Source organism: Mobula birostris, chromosome 10, assembly GCF_030028105.1.
Source record: "Mobula birostris isolate sMobBir1 chromosome 10, sMobBir1.hap1, whole genome shotgun sequence".
NCBI lineage: Eukaryota > Metazoa > Chordata > Chondrichthyes > Myliobatiformes > Myliobatidae > Mobula > Mobula birostris.
Window position 1 is genome coordinate 94,061,638 of NC_092379.1, and position 20,710 is coordinate 94,082,347.

The 20,710-nt window shown below is 37.5% G+C and overlaps 1 protein-coding gene across 1 annotated transcript in view; it reads left to right on the plus strand.

The window, feature by feature from the left end:
* The window catches only part of LOC140203718 (ATP-binding cassette sub-family C member 5-like), a 173,910-nt gene that overhangs the window by 26,185 nt on the left and 127,015 nt on the right, over positions 1 to 20,710 (plus strand). Inside the window, exons 4-6 of the mRNA XM_072269755.1 lie at positions 5,044 to 5,235; positions 8,580 to 8,755; positions 12,581 to 12,736. Of these exons, the coding sequence (XP_072125856.1) occupies positions 5,194 to 5,235; positions 8,580 to 8,755; positions 12,581 to 12,736 (374 nt within the window). The 5' untranslated portion in view covers positions 5,044 to 5,193. The remainder of the gene's footprint in view (positions 1 to 5,043; positions 5,236 to 8,579; positions 8,756 to 12,580; positions 12,737 to 20,710) is intronic.

The window sequence follows — 20,710 nt, forward strand, 5'->3', positions numbered from 1 at the left end:
TACTTAATTCAAAAACAAAGTAAGATTTATTATCGCTGTCTCAAATGAAAGAAAATTTGTTGTTTTCCAACAACATGCAAGGCAAAGACATAAAATTGCTGTAAATTACAAAATAATGAAATAGTGCCAATAAAAAAAATGATCAGGTGGTGTTCATGGGTTCAAGACAGCACAGAAATCTCGTGGTGGAGGGGAAGAAGCTGCAAAGATATAAACGAAATACGGTGGATGCCATTGAAACATTGAAACCAGTACATTTTGGCCAATTAAGCAGCTGCTCCAATTAGCTGAATTTCATGGAAATAGTTAAAAGGTACAAAAAGACAAATTACTATTTGACTAAGTTTCAAATTATGTATTTAAATGAAATATCAAACAGATTTGAACACTACCTATATTACTGTAGTTTGAGAAAACTGTGTTCGAGTTCTGAATAGTTATCAATGGAGGAGTTCAGCCAAAGTACACTACCGTGTTCTTTTGTTTGAACGTAAATGAACAAAATCAGCGTCAACACCTAGTGCAGATAATGGACTGTTTTTGATGATTGCATCTTCCAAATCTTCATTTTCATTGTAATAGTCAAAATGATTGCCAATACCTTTAAATCCTTTGTACTTCCTAACTTACTGAAGTAGTGAAATAATTTTATATTCACTCCCAAATATTTCTGGCATCTCTATGCCTGAATGTTTGAAACTGTACTGAGCAGAAGAATTCTGAATTGTCTTGCTGCTTATTTCTCACAAACTATCTCTTACAAAAATCTCTGCTTCTTGAGCACAAACGCACATAACTGACAAAATTTTATAACTTCGCTCTAAGTGTGGTGTAGAGTCTAATGGACACTCAAGTGCACACAACTGACACAAGTTCAGAAAACGTTTGGCAGTAATCTCCCATCCCAATTAAGCGGCATAGTGTCCCAAATAAATTAAGGGAATCCTGGCTATATTTTCAATTAGTTTTTGTTCTTTAAGATTGTCCCAAATAAGCAGTTGACTCGATTAACTAATGGCCTAGTTAACTGGAATGCATTGTACATTAACTTCTTCCAAAATTAAATGTCTTATTTGATAACATTTGCCAACAACCTGTGCATTATTATTCACTTGATGACTGGTGCAACTCTGTTTCAAAGTATAACATTCCAGCATATAAATATGCTGAGTTTAGAGAACATTGCATTGGGTATTGACCATAAGACCTAGGAGCACAATTGGGTCATTTGACCCATTGAGGGTCTTGTAATTAATTCTGCTTGTGCTGAAAGAACCTTTATCTGCTAAAGGTATCTTTAATAGTGTTTCATGATGATGAAGACAGCAGCCAGAGAACTAGAAATGAATACCAATGAATTGAACCACTTGACCCGAAACAGGAGTGTATGGCCCATGGCAGTCAAAGCTCAAACTGGGCATGGCACCTGATGATGAATAGTGTTTCAGTTTTTGCAAGATATTTTCTCGGTTATCTGGCCATTGATTGCTCCCATAGATAAATATCTTACTCCTTGTGCCTTTATTATCCAATATCTAATCAAGGTTTTGAGTAATCCAGAGACGTACCAAAAAACTCTGCGTTGTGTGTTCCCCATTAACAGATATTTCTGTTAGCTGGTTGAAGATGTAGTAAAAACTGAGCCAAAGATGAAGTGTTCATAATTTAGTTTTTTACATTTATGTACATTATGTTAATGAACCAAATGATACTTTCTATTGGTTTTATTCCTATGTATTAATCCTTGTGATTAGAAATACTGGGTCAGGCCTTGCTGCCATGTTGCCATTAGAAAAACATGAAGCTTTAGAATTCACTATCTAAAAAAGCTGTGGAAGTTCAGGCACTTAGTATACTGCAGACAGTGATAGATTTAGGATGTTAAGGGCAGCGAATGATATATGTTTAGTGCAAAGTCCAACAATTCATAAAAAATTTACAATTAGACCAAAGGGATGGCAAATTAAAAATTTACCTGCAAGGACCAGAATGCCATACTCCTCCTCCTGCAGCTCCACCACTATCAATTTGCTGGCTTAGTCCAACCGTCAATGGTCCTTCTAGACTCTGTGCAATATAATGCATTATGCCAGGGAAGCCCTGCTAATGAAAGATTGAAACATTCTGATGATCTTTAACCTAAGCAATCTCCAGCACAAACCTGTGAAAACTCTTGGATATTTTTGAATTTTCTTGATGTTTCAAAAATGTTTAAAAGTTATTATGAATCAATGAAATAATTGAAACTGTTTAAATTAACAATTTAAACAATTAAAACAACCAAACAACTACAGTTAAGAAAATCACTAATTAAACAAATGTAATACTCTCCTAGTGTCTCATAGCATTTCTTCTCCATTAAGGATATGCTCCTATCTCATATCAAACCAACATGAAAGTAGATATTGCTGCTAGTTTAGTTTTCTGTTGGAAATATGAAGAATCCAATACTGGAGTGCAAATAAGAAATCACTGGACTGTTAGCTTTTGATAAAATGGAAGTGTGGTCAGATGCAGTGAATTCTATGAGGCCAGCTAAAGGTGTTATTGCCTTTTTAAATGTATTTGTTATGATTGCAAGACCCTACTGGAGATTAAGAAGTTAAAGTCATGCAGGTCCACCGCATCAGTGAGTTGCTCATAGGCAGAGAAACTAAAGGAGCTCTACTTGATGCAGATCTTACTGTTACCTTCATCAGAGAGGCGATGCTGCGGGACGGCTAGGTGCAATCTAGCTGCGAGTCTAATTCACTGATTTATTGGTGAATGGTAGGGGCAGGCAGTGGGGGATCTGCATGGCCTTGGTTGTAGTGAGGACCAGGTCTCAAACGGCAGTGTCGCCTGTTTGCAGCCATCCGGGGAGAGGCGGCAGAGTTGATGAACTCCACAGGAGTGATGGAGGCAGTGTGGCATGGCGTTCATGCTGGAGTTGGGACTGCCCATTCAGCAGAAGACAAAATATATTGTATTCAACTGCAGACTGCTACTACATTTGTAGACTCAGGGACTTGAACAATGTTTGTTGTGAGACTATATTTTACTGCTGCCTCATATGTGCCATGTACGCGGTGTGCTGTGAATGACAGTCTTGCACCTTGGCCTTGTAGTAACACAGTTTAGTTTGGCTGTTTTCATGAGTGTTAATGGATGGTTGAATGACAATTGAAGTTTATGGGAATGCTGAGTTTGGTAGCACTTATTTGCAGAATACTAGCAGTTTCCTGAATAAGTTGTATAAAATAGTGTTCTGGCATCAGAAAAGCTAAATCCCTCATTTTCCGTTAGTTTCAGGCCCAAAGTGACTTTTAAAGCATTGCCTTGCTAGTATGCTACAAATGAAGGCTAATTCTGAAAAAGCGTCTAATCCAGAGGATGGCGTAAATTTGTGAGCAACTTTGGTCTCTCCATTGCCCCTATGCCCCATCCAAGTGTGGGTGCCTGCATACTTAAAGCTTCCAATGAACTCAGTAAAGGAATTCCTTTCAATGTTATAATTGTAAGCCTCCAAGAATGTCAATAGTAGCTGCATTGCCTCAAGTTAATCAGATATATTCATTCACTCAATCATTCATTCATTCATCATGTGCCATATCATATGATGATCATGGTCTTGCTCATGATTATCCTTGGGAACTTTTTCTACAGAAGTGGTTTACCATCGCCTTCTTCTGGGCAGTGCCTTTACAAGATGGGTGGACCCAGCCATTATGAATACTCTTCAAAGATTGCCTGCCCGGTGTCAGTGGTCACGTAACCAGGATTTGTGATATGTACCAGCAGCTCATATGATCATATACAATCTACTCCCATGGTTTCATGTGACCCTGATCAGGGAGTTAAGCAGGTAACTACACCTTGCCTAAAGGTGACCTGCAGGCTAGTGGAGGGAAGGAGTGCCTTTCACCCTTTTAGTAGGGACGCATCTCCACCCTGCCACTGAATCAGATATATAATAAGAAACTTTTAATTTTGAAAAATTTCTGTGCCAGATAAGAGTCCAGATAGTCTGGATCTGGAAGTTAGCACCTCATAAAGTAAATTTTTTGCAACGCATCATAATATAAATTAACACCAAGTATCCCTTGATCAAAATATGACATAGTTACTTTAACGCTGTATGTAAGAATGATTGAACTCACACACAAAGTGTAGCTAGTAAAATTTATGATTAATTAAAAATCGTTCCAAGGAGGAGCAATCTATTCTCTGAACCCTTTCCTTTCAAATTCCACTTTTAAAATGCTTTTTAGCAAGAAAAGTTTCAGCAACTTTGTACCTCTAATTCTGAACCTAAAACTGTAAACAGTAATTTAGATCTGAGATGTGAAGAGTTTTATTTCTGTTTTGAACATATAACTATTGTAGCTATTTTTGTATGGCACTAAAGGTTATGTACATTTTATCTTGATGTATTAATGTGAATAATTTTCTGCCTGAGTCTAGATTAATTTTGTCCATTAAATAAAAATGCAGTGTTGTGCTTTACAATATGGTAGGAGGTTATTTGATGCACTATATTCTTTAGATTTTCAGAAAAGGTCATCTATTCACGTCTCTTTTTCCTTTTGCTTTCGTAATCTTTTAGTATTTCTCAAGCATACAGCCACCCTTCAGAATTCAACAGAGATTTTCTGCAAATTGGGTGACTTTTTCTGTTTCCTGTTTTCATTCATCTACTCTCATTTGCACCTTCTCCTAACAGATCAGCTGGCAATTCATAATCCTCTCAGTCATCACCACTACCACTTACATCATTCATTCTTTGGCCCCTTGTTGTCTTCATCCCTCCCCTTTTTCTACAGCTTTAATCATATTTTCACTTGCTTTCTATTTTAGTTGTGATTAAGTCATAACTCTGCTAAGTCATGACTTCGACATTAACTCTGTTTCTCTCTCCACCAATGCTGTCTGGCCTGTTGTGTATTTACAGTATTTTCTGCTTTTATTTAAAATTTACAACATTTGTGGTTTTTAGCTCTTCACTTTGACAGTTGTCTGTTCCATTGTGATCTGTACTTTATGTTTCTGTGACCTTGCTATTAGGTTTGTGATTGATGCAATGTGAGTAGTGTTGGTGACAGTGATTATACGACAGAGAGCAGCGAATGTGGATCCAGTTGATTCTGATCACACTGTGGAAACATAAGGAACAGATGTGCAGACAGATCTGCTTCTCCAACCACTTAGTCTTACATGGAAAAGACTGAGGCTTGTTTCAGTTCTGATTCCGCAGTGGTAAGTTCACACAAGTAGTTTATTAATAACACTGTAATAGTATCTGTCACATTAAATAGGAGTGGAATTTTCGGAAAGCACGCTCAACAGTTTCACAGGTTGTATATTTTTGCACTCTTCTCGTTCATAAGACTTCAACATTGGTCATAGCTTCATGTAACTACTGAATGAATTAATTAATGTGGTAAAGGAACACGCAGTATAGAAACAGAGCCTTTAGCCCATTACATCCATGGCAACATTTTTGTCAATCTACACTAATCCCATTTGCCTGTATTAATAGAGTATCCTTCTATACCTTGTCTATTTAATTGCCTACCTAAATTTTTCATAAACATAGTAGTTATATTTGATTCCATCACGTCCTCTGGCAGTGTATTTCAGGTATCAACCACCTTCTGTGTAGGAATCTCGCTCATCAGATTCCCTTTAAAACCACTTCCTCTCACCTTAAATTTATGGCCTCTTGCTTTTGATGCCCCTATCATAAGAAGAAGATTTGGACTATCTACCATCATATGTACTTCTTTCAGGCAACTCATCAGCCTCTTTCGCTTTGGAGAAAACGTGCTCAGCCTATCCTGTCTCTCAACATAACTAATGTCTTTTAGTCCAGGCAACATCCTAGTCATTGTCTTTTTAACCACACCCTGCTCATAGTATGGGGATCAAAACAACACACAATTCTTCAAGTGCAGTCTAACCAGTGTTTTTGTAAAGTTGCAACATTTGCAATATAAATGTCATAAGCTGAAATATATAACTGCAGCACCCATACTAGTTTGTAATTTTGTGTCAACTTAGAGGCTTAAGTACTTTTATTATTTTCAGGTATTTTTTCACACATGTAAATCATGAAATTGCACACACTTACTACATTTTGAAGTGTGAAATTCAATTAAATTCTTAATCTCATTTCTTCATCTTGACAAAATTAGAGCATCTAATATTACGTCATTCCATCAAATGTAAGAAAGATAATTGAAATTAAATAACTGAACGGGAGTTGTTAAATTTCAATTATCTTTCCTATATTTAATGCCAAATATTTCTCTCAGTTCCAGCTATTACAAGATTCAATATAAACCACTTCAGGTGCCAGACGAAGTTTGTTGTTCAGAAATATTTGTTGAGATGGTAATACAGAAGTAAGCAATATTATAATTCCTACCTAGTAACTTGTGTTTATGTAGAAATAAAATGAAGGTCTCCAGAGTAGGAGTTAGCTGCTATTTTTTAATGAATGCTTCCAATATAGTCTGATGAATATTGAAAAATGTGTTTTCGGAATGATTCCTGAAGTTAAGCCATTCACTCAGTATACAAATATTTGTGCTCCCAAGGTTTTGTGTTTAACAGATTGCAGTAGAAGACATTTCTCTGTCTGGATAATTCATACTAAAGATTGTTTAATCATATAACTTATGTTCAGAATGAACAAAGTACCTGATATTTTTATTGCTGAACATAATTTCATTCAATGTAACAGGCCTTTTGGCCCAATGAGTCCATGTTGACCACATTGTCCACCCTACTAGTTCCAATTTCCTGCATTCGGCCATATCCGTTCAACCCTCCCTTCACGTACCTGTCCAAGAGCTTCTTAAATGATATTATTTTACCTGCCTCAAGCACCTCTCCTGGCAGTTCATTTGATATACTACCCACCCTTTACATGACAAAGTTGTCCCTCAGGATCCTTTTAAGTCTTTTCTCCATTCACTCTAAATCAATGCCCCATTGTTTTGGGTCTCCCCTACCCTGGGGAAAAGACTGTCACCGTCACCTTATCTATGCCTTCCACAGTTTTAAACATTTATGGAAGGACATCCCTCACCCTTGTATGTTCCAAAGAATAAAAACTTAGCCTGGCCAACCTCTACCTATAACTTAGCCCCTTGGACCTCATAAATCATCTCTGCACTTTTTCCATATCTTTCCCTACAACAGAGTGATCAAACCTTGGAGTCTGTAACTTCAAGTGTATCATCTGTCTGTGCAACCTCTTTACTAACTCCCCCCCCTCCCCCCCCCCACAACTCTAGTTTAAACCCCACCGTGCAGCATTAACAAACCTTCCCGCTAGGATATTAGTCCCCGTACAATTCAGGTGCAAGCTGTCTTTTCCATAAAGGTCCCACCTTCCCTGAAAATCCTATGCCCTCAATTGTACATTAGCTCCTTAGCTATGTATTAAAATGCATAATCTTCCTATTTCTGGCCTCACTAGCACCTGGCATGGGTAGTAATCCTGAGATCACTACCCTGCAGGCCCTGCCCTTTAACCTAGCACCTAACTCACTGAACTTCCTTTGCAGAACCTTGTCACTCTTCCTACCTATATCATTGATACCGACATGGACCACAACCTCTGGCTGTTTACCCTTCCACTTAAGAATGCTGAGGCCTTGATCTGAGATGCTCTACACCCTGGCAACCGGGAGGCAACATACCATCTGGGAATCTCATTCTCATCCATGGAAACTCTTTTCTGTACCCCTAACTAATGATTTCCCTATCACCACAACTCGCCTCTTCTCCCCACTTCCCTTCTGAATTGCAGAGTCAGACTCGGAGCCAAAGACCTGACTGCTGTGACTTTCCTCTATTAGGTCATTCCCTCCAAAGTGGTTTTGTTGATGGGGATGACCATAAGGATAATCTGTGCTGCCTGTTTAACACCTTTGCACTTCCTGACTGTTACCCAGTTTCCTGTGTCCTGCACCTTGGGTGTAACTTCCTCTCTATATGTCCTATCTATTTCCCCCGCAGCCCTCTGAAAGATTTGGAGTTCATCCAGTTTCAGCTCCAACTCTTTAACATGGATTGTTGAAAGCTGCAGCTGGATGCACTTCTTACCGGTGTAGCCATCAGGGACACTGGAGATCTCCCTGCCGTCCCATGTCCCACATAAGGAACTTTCCACTATCCCGCCTGGCATCTCTACTGTTCTAACTGAACAAATATAAAGAAGGAAGAATAATAAACTGGGGGTGGGGTGGGGGAGATATTCTATCTACATCTTTTTTGCCTTCTCTGACTGAAGCCTCAAAACTGCTACCACTCCAACAATGTTCTATTTATCTAAATATCTAAACCCATCTCATTTTGATCTGTAATGGACAGAGAATTATTTTGCATGAAATTGGTTGCACTTAAATCAAAATTCTCGGATGATCCAAGGCACCATTCACTTTCCACAGATTTCCAGCAGTTAACATAATGCTATCAGTTCAGACACAAGTTTGATGTACAGTATAACTATGTTTCATAATGCGGATTGCACAGTTCAGTTTTCCGATGTATTTATGATCATTCTGTAGCTGCATTTCTCTTTTTATTAGAATCAGGATTTTTTCCCAAATGCACCTGAGGAAGAATATCAAGAAGAGGGTTTCATCTTTAGCAGTTGTGCCAGCTCCAGCCAACAGATGTTGGAAGGAGGAAAGGATGGAAAAGTCTGCAAGGGAAAGTACCACCAAAGTCTTCACCTGTTCAAACCCTTCCGAACTACACACAAGTAAGTAATTCTGTTAGACCAGATTAACAGTAGTGGAACAATAAATACAATGCTTCATAAGGATACTAATGTGAGAAGCCTGTTAAATTTCTGGTACCTTCTCAATTATTCAATACTATCATGGCAGGTCATTTTCTGAAGCACCATTTTCCAAGACTAAACCTGTATCCCTTGAATTTATTTCCCCTAAATATCTATTGGTCTTCATTTTGAATATAATCAGTGTAGAAACCTCCATACCCTCTTGGATAAAACATTTCAATATTCACTAGTTTCAAGGTGAATATAGTTCTTCTCATCTCCATCCTGAAAGGCTGACCTATTATCTTGATATTGTAATCTCTTGTTATGGACATTCCAGCCAGAGAAACATTAAATGGCCCCAGGTACCCTGTATAGCTCTGTTTAAAAAATTGCATATTTCAATTACTTCACTATATTCTTTGATATGCTTGAACTTCTGCTGCCATCCCTGTATTGCAGAATACAGGGGCTTCCAGGGTTATCCCAGAGCTGATCTACTAGGAGCAATGCCTCAAAAGCAGTCCTCATTAAGATGTCCACCACCTAGGACATGCCCTATTTTCATTGTTACTGTTGGGAAGGAGATACAGAAGCCTGAAGGCACACACTTCAGGAACGATTCCTTCCCCCCTGCCATCCGATTTCTGAATGGACATTGACCCAAGAACACTACCTCACTACTCTTTTATTTATGTTTTTGCACTACTTATTTAATTTAACTTACTGTAATTCAGTTTTTTCCCTATATTATCATGTATTGCATTCTGCTGCTGCCGCAAAGTGAACAAATTTCACGACATATGCCAGTGATATGAAACTTGATTCTCAGAATCTTACTTTATGCAAATGCTCCCATATATTTTTAAAGAATTTCTCAAGGTAAGGAAGCTAGTTACAGAGATGCAAACATCTTCAGGAGTTAAAGAACAATGATAGTGGCTAGTTATTATCAAAGACAAGGAGTCTTAAAAAATCTGTTTATATGAAAACTTCTTTGAGTATTCATACTGACACCATCATCTGTGAAAAACACAAGCTTCCAGTTCATTTGCTTAATTTCTTTACCACATCCTTATTCCCCAAATTAATCTCTCCTGTTTCATTCTATTTGGAGCCCATGTTAACTGTAATTGATCTTTCCCTCATTATATAACTGTAGAGGTTATTTCAGTCCATTTATTATTTTTCAAGAGTCTCCTTTGGTATTGTTCTGTGCCTTTCCTTATCAATGTGTTGGTCCTCCTTTGCTGAAGTCTAAAATTTTCCCAAACTTCGGGCTTCCTGCTTTTGTAAGTACTATTGTTAGCCTTTTCCTTTGATCTACTACTATCCGCCTCTCTCTAGCTGCTGCTAGATTACTTATCCTAGTGGAACTTTGTCTTAAAGGAATCCAGCATATTTTACTTGTAAACTATGTATTAGTCCTTTAAGCTCATTCACTGTCACATTTTTGATGTAGTTTCCCCCTTATACCTTTGCTAACACACAACGGGAAATGCTTTATCAGCAAAAAGCAGAAAGCCCGAGGTACTGGGGAAATGACAGATCATCACTGAACCAGAGACAAGAAACAGTGAACACAAATTGAAAGGAGATGTCTTTTAAATGATTGGTATAGTATGTTTTCTTCCAGTTGAACATTTGAATCTGTGGCATTGCACCAATACATGATTGATTGATGCTGTAATTTGACCACATTAAAACAAAATGTGTGGAACAAGTACACTTAGAGGTGCAACACTGAGGGAGATTCTTAAGTACTGGAAGATCCTGGGAATACTCAGCAGATCAGAAACATATGTGGATTATTTTCATATGGTTTGAAGAGGTGACAAAGAGCTCCCTGTTGTCTGTCATATTAATCCTCCATCACAATGCCACTCTGACCTTTCTGTCTGTGGTATCCTATACTGTTATAACAAGAAACAATGAAGACTTGGAGAACAGCACGGCATTTTTCACCTGGGAATATTGCAGGCCTTGGGATTCAGTAGTGAATTCTATAACCTATGTTGTCTCTCTGTCTTTTCCTATTTTCCCAGCAGGAGTGGGAGTTGGGTACACAATGTTTGTGCTGAACATGAAGCCAAATTAAACTAAATCCCTTCTGTGCATCCATGGTTCATATCCCTTTATTCCCTGCAAAATCATTTGCCTCTTAAGTACCACTATTGTACCTGCTTTCCCCTCTAGTCAGGCACCTACCACTCTCTCTGTAAAGAACTTGCTTTGTAAACTTTCACCTTAAGCTTCTGTCCCTTAATATTTGTCATTTCTTTCCTGGGCAAAACTAGTGACTATTTACACTTTCAATACCTCTCAAAATTTTATAAACTTCTATCAGCTGTCCCCTCAGTCACTGATGCTCCAGAGAAAGGAGCCGAAGTTTGGCTTACTCAAAATGAACTTGTTTTCTCCCTTTCCCAATTTTGATTGTTAATTCTGTTTTCTAACCCCATATATTGCCCAGTATGCTGTTTCCAGAATCTATTGTCTTTATTTCATATTTTAATATTTATTTTGTTTTAATTTCCTTTATAATGCTGTGCACATTAGTAGCTAAAAGCATTGTGCAATAACTCTGAAGTGGGAATATGAAATCAGTAACGCAAGAGATTCTGCAGATGCTGGAAATTTAGAGCAACAGGCACAAATGCCGGAGGAACTCAGCATGTCAGGCTGCATCGGTAGAGAGGAATAGAGTCAACGTTTTGACCCAAGTCCTGATGAAGGGTCTCAGCCCGAAATGTCGACTCTTTATTCCTTTCCATAAATGCTGCCTTCCTTGTTGAGTTCCTCCAGCATTTTGTGTGTGTTATAATGAAATCAGTGTTTAGATAGCTTCTTAAGTCCTGGAGTTTTGTTTAATGCTAAAGCAACATCGAATTACATATGTTGCAGTTTTAAGCCAATATGCAATTTCCTGCCCAGCATTACACAAAATGAAATGTTACTTTCAGTAACTTCCCATACTGTCAATGGTAGAACACATTTGATAATTTAAAGAAGTTATGTCTTTTTTTAATCAGAAAATTGGATTGCCCCTTGCAAGACTTTGGATGATGAATCTCAGGGTTGTATATGGTAACATATATGTCTTTGATAATATATTTACCTTGAACTTTAATCAATTATTCCTCTATCCCATAGAATGTGTCTGCTTTTATTTTGTGATAACATACTTCTTTAGGTCAATTTTCAACATCCTTAGATCAACAGCTTCCAATTATTGATGACCTTATCCTGGAGATGGGAATGGGTACTTTGGTCTTGTGTTGAATTTGAATAAATTGTGATGAACCCAATAGTTCCTTCATTACAGGTGAGCTTAATGAGAAAGATAAGGAAAAGCTCCAGGGGAATGAAATTTGGAGTGTTATAAAGGGAATCTGAGAAGAGGCAAAGAAGCAAGGGAGGAAGAATTGCTTGTTCAAATAATCTCAAAATTAAGAAATCGTTTTGCACTTTATGCTGGAGATGAAGAAGAATTGGAAGTATTTTGCTATTGACATAGGGTTCAGATCTTTTAACATTACTAAGTACTGTATATCCAAATGAACATCCACCTTTTTTAATGTCAATATTTATTTTTAAATACTGATCCTGATTGTCAACGTTCAGCAGAACATGCTTACTCAGGGCATATTTCTGCTGGAATATCAAATACAAGTGTCAAATTACAATATTTGTTGAATTTGTCAATAAACCATAATTTGAAAATAGCTTTATTTATCTAGTGTGGCTAATTGATATATGCCCTTACATATGATGCCTGCTTAAAAATGTATGTTTTCCTTTCAGACACAAGCATCCAATTGACAATTCAGGCTTATTCTCTTTTATGACCCTGAACTGGCTTTCTCCACTAGCATGGAAGGCCTACAAATATTCTCGCCTGGAAATGACTGATCTTTGGAATTTATCTTGCAATGAATCCTCTGAAACAAATTCCCGACGGTATGAGTGATTGAGATGCTGTTTGATGGCCTCTGTTGCTACATTTTATCTTGCAATTTTGGTAACTCTAGATAAAGATCAGAAATCCAAGTGTTTGTTTAATATTTTTCAAAGCTGACTTTGTATGCATGATAAGATTTTCTGAAATTCTTGGATTTCTTTTACAGTATGTACAGTGTCTGATACTGTATATATACACTATAGTGGAGGTTTTATGATAATGAAATAACATTTCAAAGACTGAGATAAAATTCCTCTTTGGGAACTCATTAAACTGATCATAGTCTTATTGATAATAGATTGGCCATGATATTTCAGGGAAAAAATGATGTCATTGCTGGCCATTCTGGCTTTTTGTGCAGTTTCACAAATTAGCCTTGACTCTAAAGTCCTTTGGGAAAATTTGAGCTGAACATCAGTCTCATTTCATGCCAAGAGTAAATAGAACTCCATAGATTTCTTAATCCTTTCACTTCTACCACACCAATTTGTTTATTGATCAATAATACCCAAGATAAGATCATTTTTTCCTTAACATTTTTTCTCTCTCAATTTTGTTGTTCTTTACTATTCCTTTAACCACTCTCGTCCTCTTCATTGCATCAGGTTGCAAAAGCCCCTTAAAAATTGCCTCATCATTGTTCCAATGAAAATGACGGACATTATGTACTGCCTGTTACGCCACTGGTGCTTAGGGCCGCAATGAAGGCCCTCCACCTCTGGAGGGGTTCAGGGCTTTCTTCATCCTGTCAGTTGCTTCCTCTACGTTTTCACTACAAGACTGAGTGGAGACTCAGGAATACCGTTGGACTCAGATGTAGAAGAATTCTTCATTGCTCAATTCTTTTTCCTGTGGGCATACTTAGCAAATCTATAGAACAGTAACTGTAAACAGGATCAATGAACAACGAACTATGCAAATGCAAATATAAATAAACAGCAATAAATAACAAGAGTATGAAATAACAAGATTAAAAAACCCCTAAAAACTGAGATCAGAAATAGAATGAGTGTAGTTATCCCCTTTTCTTCAAGAGCCAGATCGTTGAGAGGTAGTAACTGTTCTTGAACCTGGTGATGTAACTCCTGAGGCACTTGTACCTTCTACCTGATGGCGGCAGTGAGAAAAGAGCATAGCCTGGGCAGTGAGGATCTTTGATGATGGATGCAGCTTTTTCATGCCAGTGTTTCATGTAGATGTGCTCAGTGGTTAGGAGGGCTTTGCCGGTGATGTGCTGTACTGAATCCACTACCTTCTATAGGTTTTTCTGCTCAAAGGCGTTGGAGACCCATACCAGGCCATAAATTGGTCAGCCAGCACACTTCCACCACACATTTATAGAAGTCTGCCAAGGTTTTTGATGGCATGCTAAATCTCTGCAGACTGCCGAGGAAGTAGAGGCACTGTTATACTTTCTTGGCAATTATATTGATATGATGGGTCCAGGACAGGTCCTCTAAGTTACACAGTACAGGTCCATAAAGACAGCAACAACAACAGTTCCTGACTCATACTTTCCCAACATTTGTTCTATATATGTGTCCCTATTTACTGAAACCCCATAGAAAATGGAGATCAGACAGCTTACAGGGATGACATCACAAACCAGTCATCTTTCCTTGAAGGATTTGTTTAGCTAGAAATTGCATTGGGTAGCTCCAGGTGTTTATGCATTTCAAAATCTAATTATTATGAAAAGTAAAATATGCATAAAAACTGAGAACATAACTGCATGGGTTGCAAAGTCCCAGATACCTCAGTGTGTCAACAAAGTTTGCAATGGTGACTAACATTACAGTACACATCTTCCTGTGCCCATAGTTATACGCTTTTTGAAGTGGTCCATGTCACCCATGAGCCTCTCTTGAAGAAGCTTGTTTCTAATATATCTCTAAAGCATGCTTGACTGAGTAAGCCCTAAGCAGTTCCTATACTGGCAATAGAAGCCCGATTTGAGTAAGTCTCCAGTGAATTATTTGTTTTCCTAATTCCCAATTATATCTTCCCATCATCTCCTTATGATCCTTGTCTGACTCCATGCCCTTCATACTCTGTAGCATAGGTGGTATATGTAATATTGTGTGTGTGCATCCTTTGAAAGATTCGCAGTATATGGCTATGTCTCTCTAAAGATAGAATTGGGCTGAGCTAGTTTGTTTGTGCAGTAATGGGCACATAATGGAAGAATCCACTTCTGTGAGTTCTTTTGTTTAATAAAACACTTGCAAATGAAATTCTCTATGTTGCAATATCTAAAGGAGAAATATTCAAAGCTGAGACCTAGTGTGATCTCCTGCTCACGATTCATCACACCCTTCAATTCACTCCTTTCCTTACATCTCGAAACATAAACATATAAATATTGATATGCATCACAAGTGTATGAAATAGAAGAAAAAGAGCACAAAATTATTAATGTAGCTACAGGGTAGCTTGTTTCTAATTTGCAAGAAATTTAGTCCTGTCATTAAATTCATAAACAATTTTTATTGCAACATGAGAAAGACACTGTAAACAGTACTGAAGACCCTTAAGTACGCTAATAAGAAGGCCAGTGCCTTTTGAAGTTTTCTCTGCAAAGTTTGTTGGCAAGGAGTAACAAGGTATCATGCCTGTCTGACTTGGAATTCCTCAGCAGTCACCATAGAAATTAATTCAGCACAATTTAAAATAAATTAAGACTAAAACACAATGCTGCATTTCCAGATAAATATAACAATTCTATATGCTATTAGGAAAATACAATGCTCCTCACTATCTCCCTGATTCTTTCCTAAAGTTCAAATTTCAAGGCACATTGTATTTCATCGATCACGAGCATCCTTTATGGTGTCATCTATGGCACCCTTTAGGGCCGAATGGATTTCTTCAAATGTAGTGTTTTTAAAGATGGAGCTTTGTACCTTTTACATCAACTACATATGTAGCCTCATAATAACTGAAATATTGCATTGATAAAATAGTTCTTCTAGATTCAGATATTAAGCAGAGATCTTTGTTTTAAGGTTGTAGAGTTATGTTCTTCAGTATTATGATGCTGATACAAGACACCTAAATTTGAACAGAATAAACTCCCACTACTACACAAAAATACAGGGTATATAAAATACCACAGACTTTCCCCATTTGTTTCACACTGTGTGCACATACTCGATAATGCAAGGCAATATATTCAACCCTAATCATGATGTTTCACCATTACACTTTTTAAGCAAGCATTTTATTTTGTTTTATTTGAGTAAAAAGTTCGTGTCTGTGAACAATGATTTTCAGATGTGGGTTCTCCTGCTACTAGCATGCTTAATTTTCAAATATGTAAATCTTATTCTAATTGTTTGAAGCATAATCAGTCTGACACATGGGTCCTGTAGCCATATCTTTATCATTAATTGGAAGTAATTTTTTAATTGTCCCTTAAATTATAGGTGAATATGATATACTTCCGTTAAGGAACAGGGATGGCAACAGATTGGTTAAAGTTAATGTGATGTAAATTCGGCTGCTATAAGACAATTAATCAGTCACATCAGTATCCTGTTGATAAGCTAGCTTAATGTGATACCCTTTTTCTTGTGCTTCTGAAGAAAGTGGCATTTAATTTCATAGGTGCCAGATTTCTTCCAAAGGCATTCCAACTACATTCTTTTTTACTTTTTACAGCTGATTCTAAACTAGGGTTGATTGGAAACTGCTGGCAGTTGCTTTAATCAAATATTAAATTATTGCATCAGTGCTGAATTAGAACCTTGTCCTCAGCTATTGATTTCATATACATAGATTTTGTAATTCATCATCTACATCAGATCTGCATGGGTTTGCTGTCAATCGTCTATCTGTAACATTGCTTCCATTTTTCTTTGCTAGCTTTCCATGCATGATCTTGTGCCTTCTGTAGCTTTTCGATTCCTTTGCTTGTGATCTCCCTTACTGCCTTTAGGAAGGAGCCAATAGATTGCTGGGCGTTTTCTCATGATATTGGCTACAAAATAAGTTATGATATTGGACCAGTTGAACATATTCTTCACATCTGACATCTGATAAAGTTTCCTTGAAATTTGATTGAAGATTGGAAGGGGATGCCAGCAGGGATGATGATAGAGCAGTAATGACTGCAGTTTCTGGGAGTAATTCAGAAGATGCAGGATCAGTTCATCCCAAAGAAGAAGGAGCATTCTAAAACAAGGATGAGCCAACCATGGCTGGCAAGCAAAGTAAAGGACAGCATAAAAGCAAAAGAGAGGGCATACAACATGGCACAATATAGTTAAGAGGATTGGGAAGCTTTTAAAAACCAACAGAAAGATAACTAATAAAGCAATGAGGGAAAAAAAGAAATATAAAGGTAAGCTAGACAAAAATACAATAAAGCAGGTACCAAATATACACAGAATAAAAGAGAGGCAAGACTGGACATCAGACCACTGGAAACTGATTCTGGAGAGGTCGTAACGAGGAACAAAGAAATGGCAGATGAGCTGACTAAGTAATTGGCATCACTCTGCACTGTGGATGAAACCAGCAGCATGCTAGAAATTCAAGAGTATTGTGGGGAGGGGGTGCAGAAGTGAGAGTAGTCATTATCACTAAGGAGAAAATGATTGGGAAGCAGGTAGAGTTGAGAAAGCAGAGAATCTGCAGAAGCACCTGGATGGGCAAAGAAGTGACAGATGGAATACAGTGTAGGGTAATGTATGGCCATGCACTTTGGTAAAAAGAATAAAGGTATAGACTATTTTAAAAATGGGGTGCAAATTCAGAAATCGGAGATTTAAAGGGATTTGGGAGTTCTAGTGCAGGATTTCCTAAAAGTTAACTGTTAGGTTGAGTCGGTGGTATGGAATGCTATGTTAGCATTTATTTTGAAAGGACTAGAATATAGAAGTACAGATGTAATGCTGAGGCTTTATAAGGCATTGGTCAGACTATATTTGGAGTAGCGTGAGCAGTTTTGGGCCCCATATCTCAGAGGACACGCTAGCATCGGAGAGGGTCAAGAGGAAGTTTACAGGAATAATCTTGGGAATGAAAGGTTTTATCTATGAGGAGCATTTGGGCCTGTACTCACTGGAGTTTAGGAGTATGAGGGGTGATTGTTGTTTTATAACTCCAAAAACTAATCAAAGAAATGCACAGGAGCCGGCGATACATGTCTGCTTAGTTTTTACTTTTGTGATGAGGATAGAGATGAGGAACTTCTGTAGCCAGAGGGTGGTGAATCTGTGGAATTCATTGCCACAAATGGCTGGTGAGGTCAAATCATAGGGAGCCTCTGGTAAGTAGTGGTTAGCACACGGCTTTGCATTACCATTAACCTGGGTTCAATTCCTGCCCCTGTCTGTAAGAAGTTTGTATGTTCTCCCAGAGACTGCATAGGTTTTCTCCAGGTGCTCTTGTTTCCTCCCACAGTCCAAAGACATACCAATTGGTAGGTTAATTGTTCCTTGTAAATTTTCAGTGATTAGACTATGGTTAAATCGGGCGATGCTGGGTAGCACGTGTCAAAGGGCCTATTCTGTGCTGCATCTGAAATAAATAAATAGATAAATACTTAAATCAGAGGTGATAGGTTCTTGATTATCCCTAACAGCATCAAAGATTATGGGGAAAAGGCAGGAGAATAGGATTGAGAGGAAAAAGAAATCAGCCATGATCAAATAGTGGAGCAAACTCAATGGGTGAAGAGCCTAATTCTGCTCTTATGTCCTCTGCTCTTATGAATATAAAAATAATGCACCTAGTATGCCAACAACCATACATGCTTTAGATTGGTTCAACTTTTCAGCACTTGAAGGAGCAGTTAATAAAGCATCTTGTTTAAATTAAGTTACACAGCTCTTGCTTGAGCTTTTTTTAAATTTTGACTGCAGTATCTTAATTAATTAGATTCAGTCATCACTGTGGTTTAACTTATTGAGTTAATTATAAAGAAAAGTAGCCTGTCAATTCAAGTGAGGCCACACATCATTGTGATTTAGTTTGTCTTCAGTGTAATTGAGGTATTTTGATAAATGATCTGGTCCAGATCCTGTTATTCTTCTCCTCAGTTCTATTTTTGAGCAGAACAAGTTAGTTCTCACTAAATCAAGATGTTCCCTAAACCAAAATATTTGCAGTGGCATATCAAATAAGAATAATTACTAACATCCATAAAAAGAACCTCTGATTGGAATTAAGACAAAGATGCTGAGAGTGTGGAAAATCTTTCTGATTTTTTTTGGCTGTGGTGTCTAGCAGCAGAACATTGGGGAAATCTCTAATTAAGGAAGAATTCAAGGACCAAAGTGATCTGCCAAGTACAGAATGTTAGAAATATATCTTCTAGATTTAGATATGCAGAAATGGAACGGTAGAACTTTCAGATTCAGAGAAAGAGCTAACAGAAAATGTGACTTTAAATTATTAATGACGACTGTGTTCTGTTTTCTGATCTACTGTATATAGAGGTTTACTGAATTTAGGTAGAATTGAATCTAATATTATAACCATCACACTTGATATTCCCCAGCAACAACTTCAAACTAAACAAAGTTAATGATTTTGTTTTAAAAGGCTCTCATTAAGTTGCTGATAAGTTTGCCCTTGAGATGATTAGTTAAACTCATACCGAACCAACTGTGGAATTATGAAGGAGGAGGAGTAGAATCTGTGGAAGTGATCATGGATTTATGACAGGCAAGGGATTGGGAGAAATGCTGGAAAATTTGTTATACTGCTTGTGGGGAGATCCAGGATGGAATTTACATTACTTTGTAATGTTTCAAATGGGATGTTACTGGAGAATGGCATTATCGCATACATCTCTGACAGGGAAATATCATCTCTAAGCATGACCCAAGATTTTGTACCTGTCTGGATTTCCCAAGCAGTATGGTTTGACCTGGAAATGATTGCAGAAGCAATTTACTCTGATCAACTTTCAGTCTTGTTGAAAGAGCAATGAAGTTCAATCAAAATGTTTGAATGGTTTGTCCTGATAGTCATTCATTTTGTAGGTTATTTCCCTCAGAGTACTGTTTCTCTTGTAGCAGCAATAGGCTGCAGTTATTTTCTTCTTTCATCTTGAATATGGAATCTTTGGACCACATAATTCTTCCTTGATAAGTTAACTTAATCATCTTGCCAAGAAATTTATTTTCATTCCATGTCAGGTTTTGTGCAGATACTCATTGATCCTGGCTATGGGGAGAAATTTATTTTCAGACAGGTGCATTTAATGTAATAAATAAAAAAACTTCCAACCGAGTACAATTTAAAAAGCTATTGACAAACTCATTGGTTCAATATGTCTCATTCGTCAATCCTTCCCAAACTGTCTTTTCAAGAGAAATGATGAAAACTAAAAGTGCATGAACTTAATCTGTTTAAGATACAGTGGACATTTCCATGATAATATCTTGCAAAAATTTGAAACTTACAAAAATGTATTTCCTTGTTCCACATTCTTCCTTAAGATGCTTTGTCCTACTTTTATCAGTATGCACCTAGGTTATCCATTTGTATATAATGGACTTCACAGTTCGTCTAAACAATAATCAAGGAAAATAGGTACCATTTTTTGTTATAATAGAACATCTCAATGTATTTGATAAATGTAAATTATATTGGACTAAACTGATTTTTTGATGTAGGATTCAGTGGATGTTATCTTGGATTCACCAAAGACATTTGATAAAATTACACACAAAATGTTGCTTGGCAAAAGTAAAGCCAGTTAAATTAAAACAACAACAGCATGGATAGCAAATTGTCTTGAGGGTAAAAAATTGGCTTGGGAGTGGCATGGTAATGTAGTGGTTAGCGCAATTCTTTGCAGTTCAAGTGACCGGGGTTCAATTCCCACCACTGCCTATAAGCAGTGGGTTTCCTCTGGGTGCTCCGGTTTCCTTCCACAGTCCAACGATGTACCAGTTGGTGAGTAAATTGGTTATTGTAATTTGTCCCATAATTAGGCTAGGATTAAATTGGGGGATTGC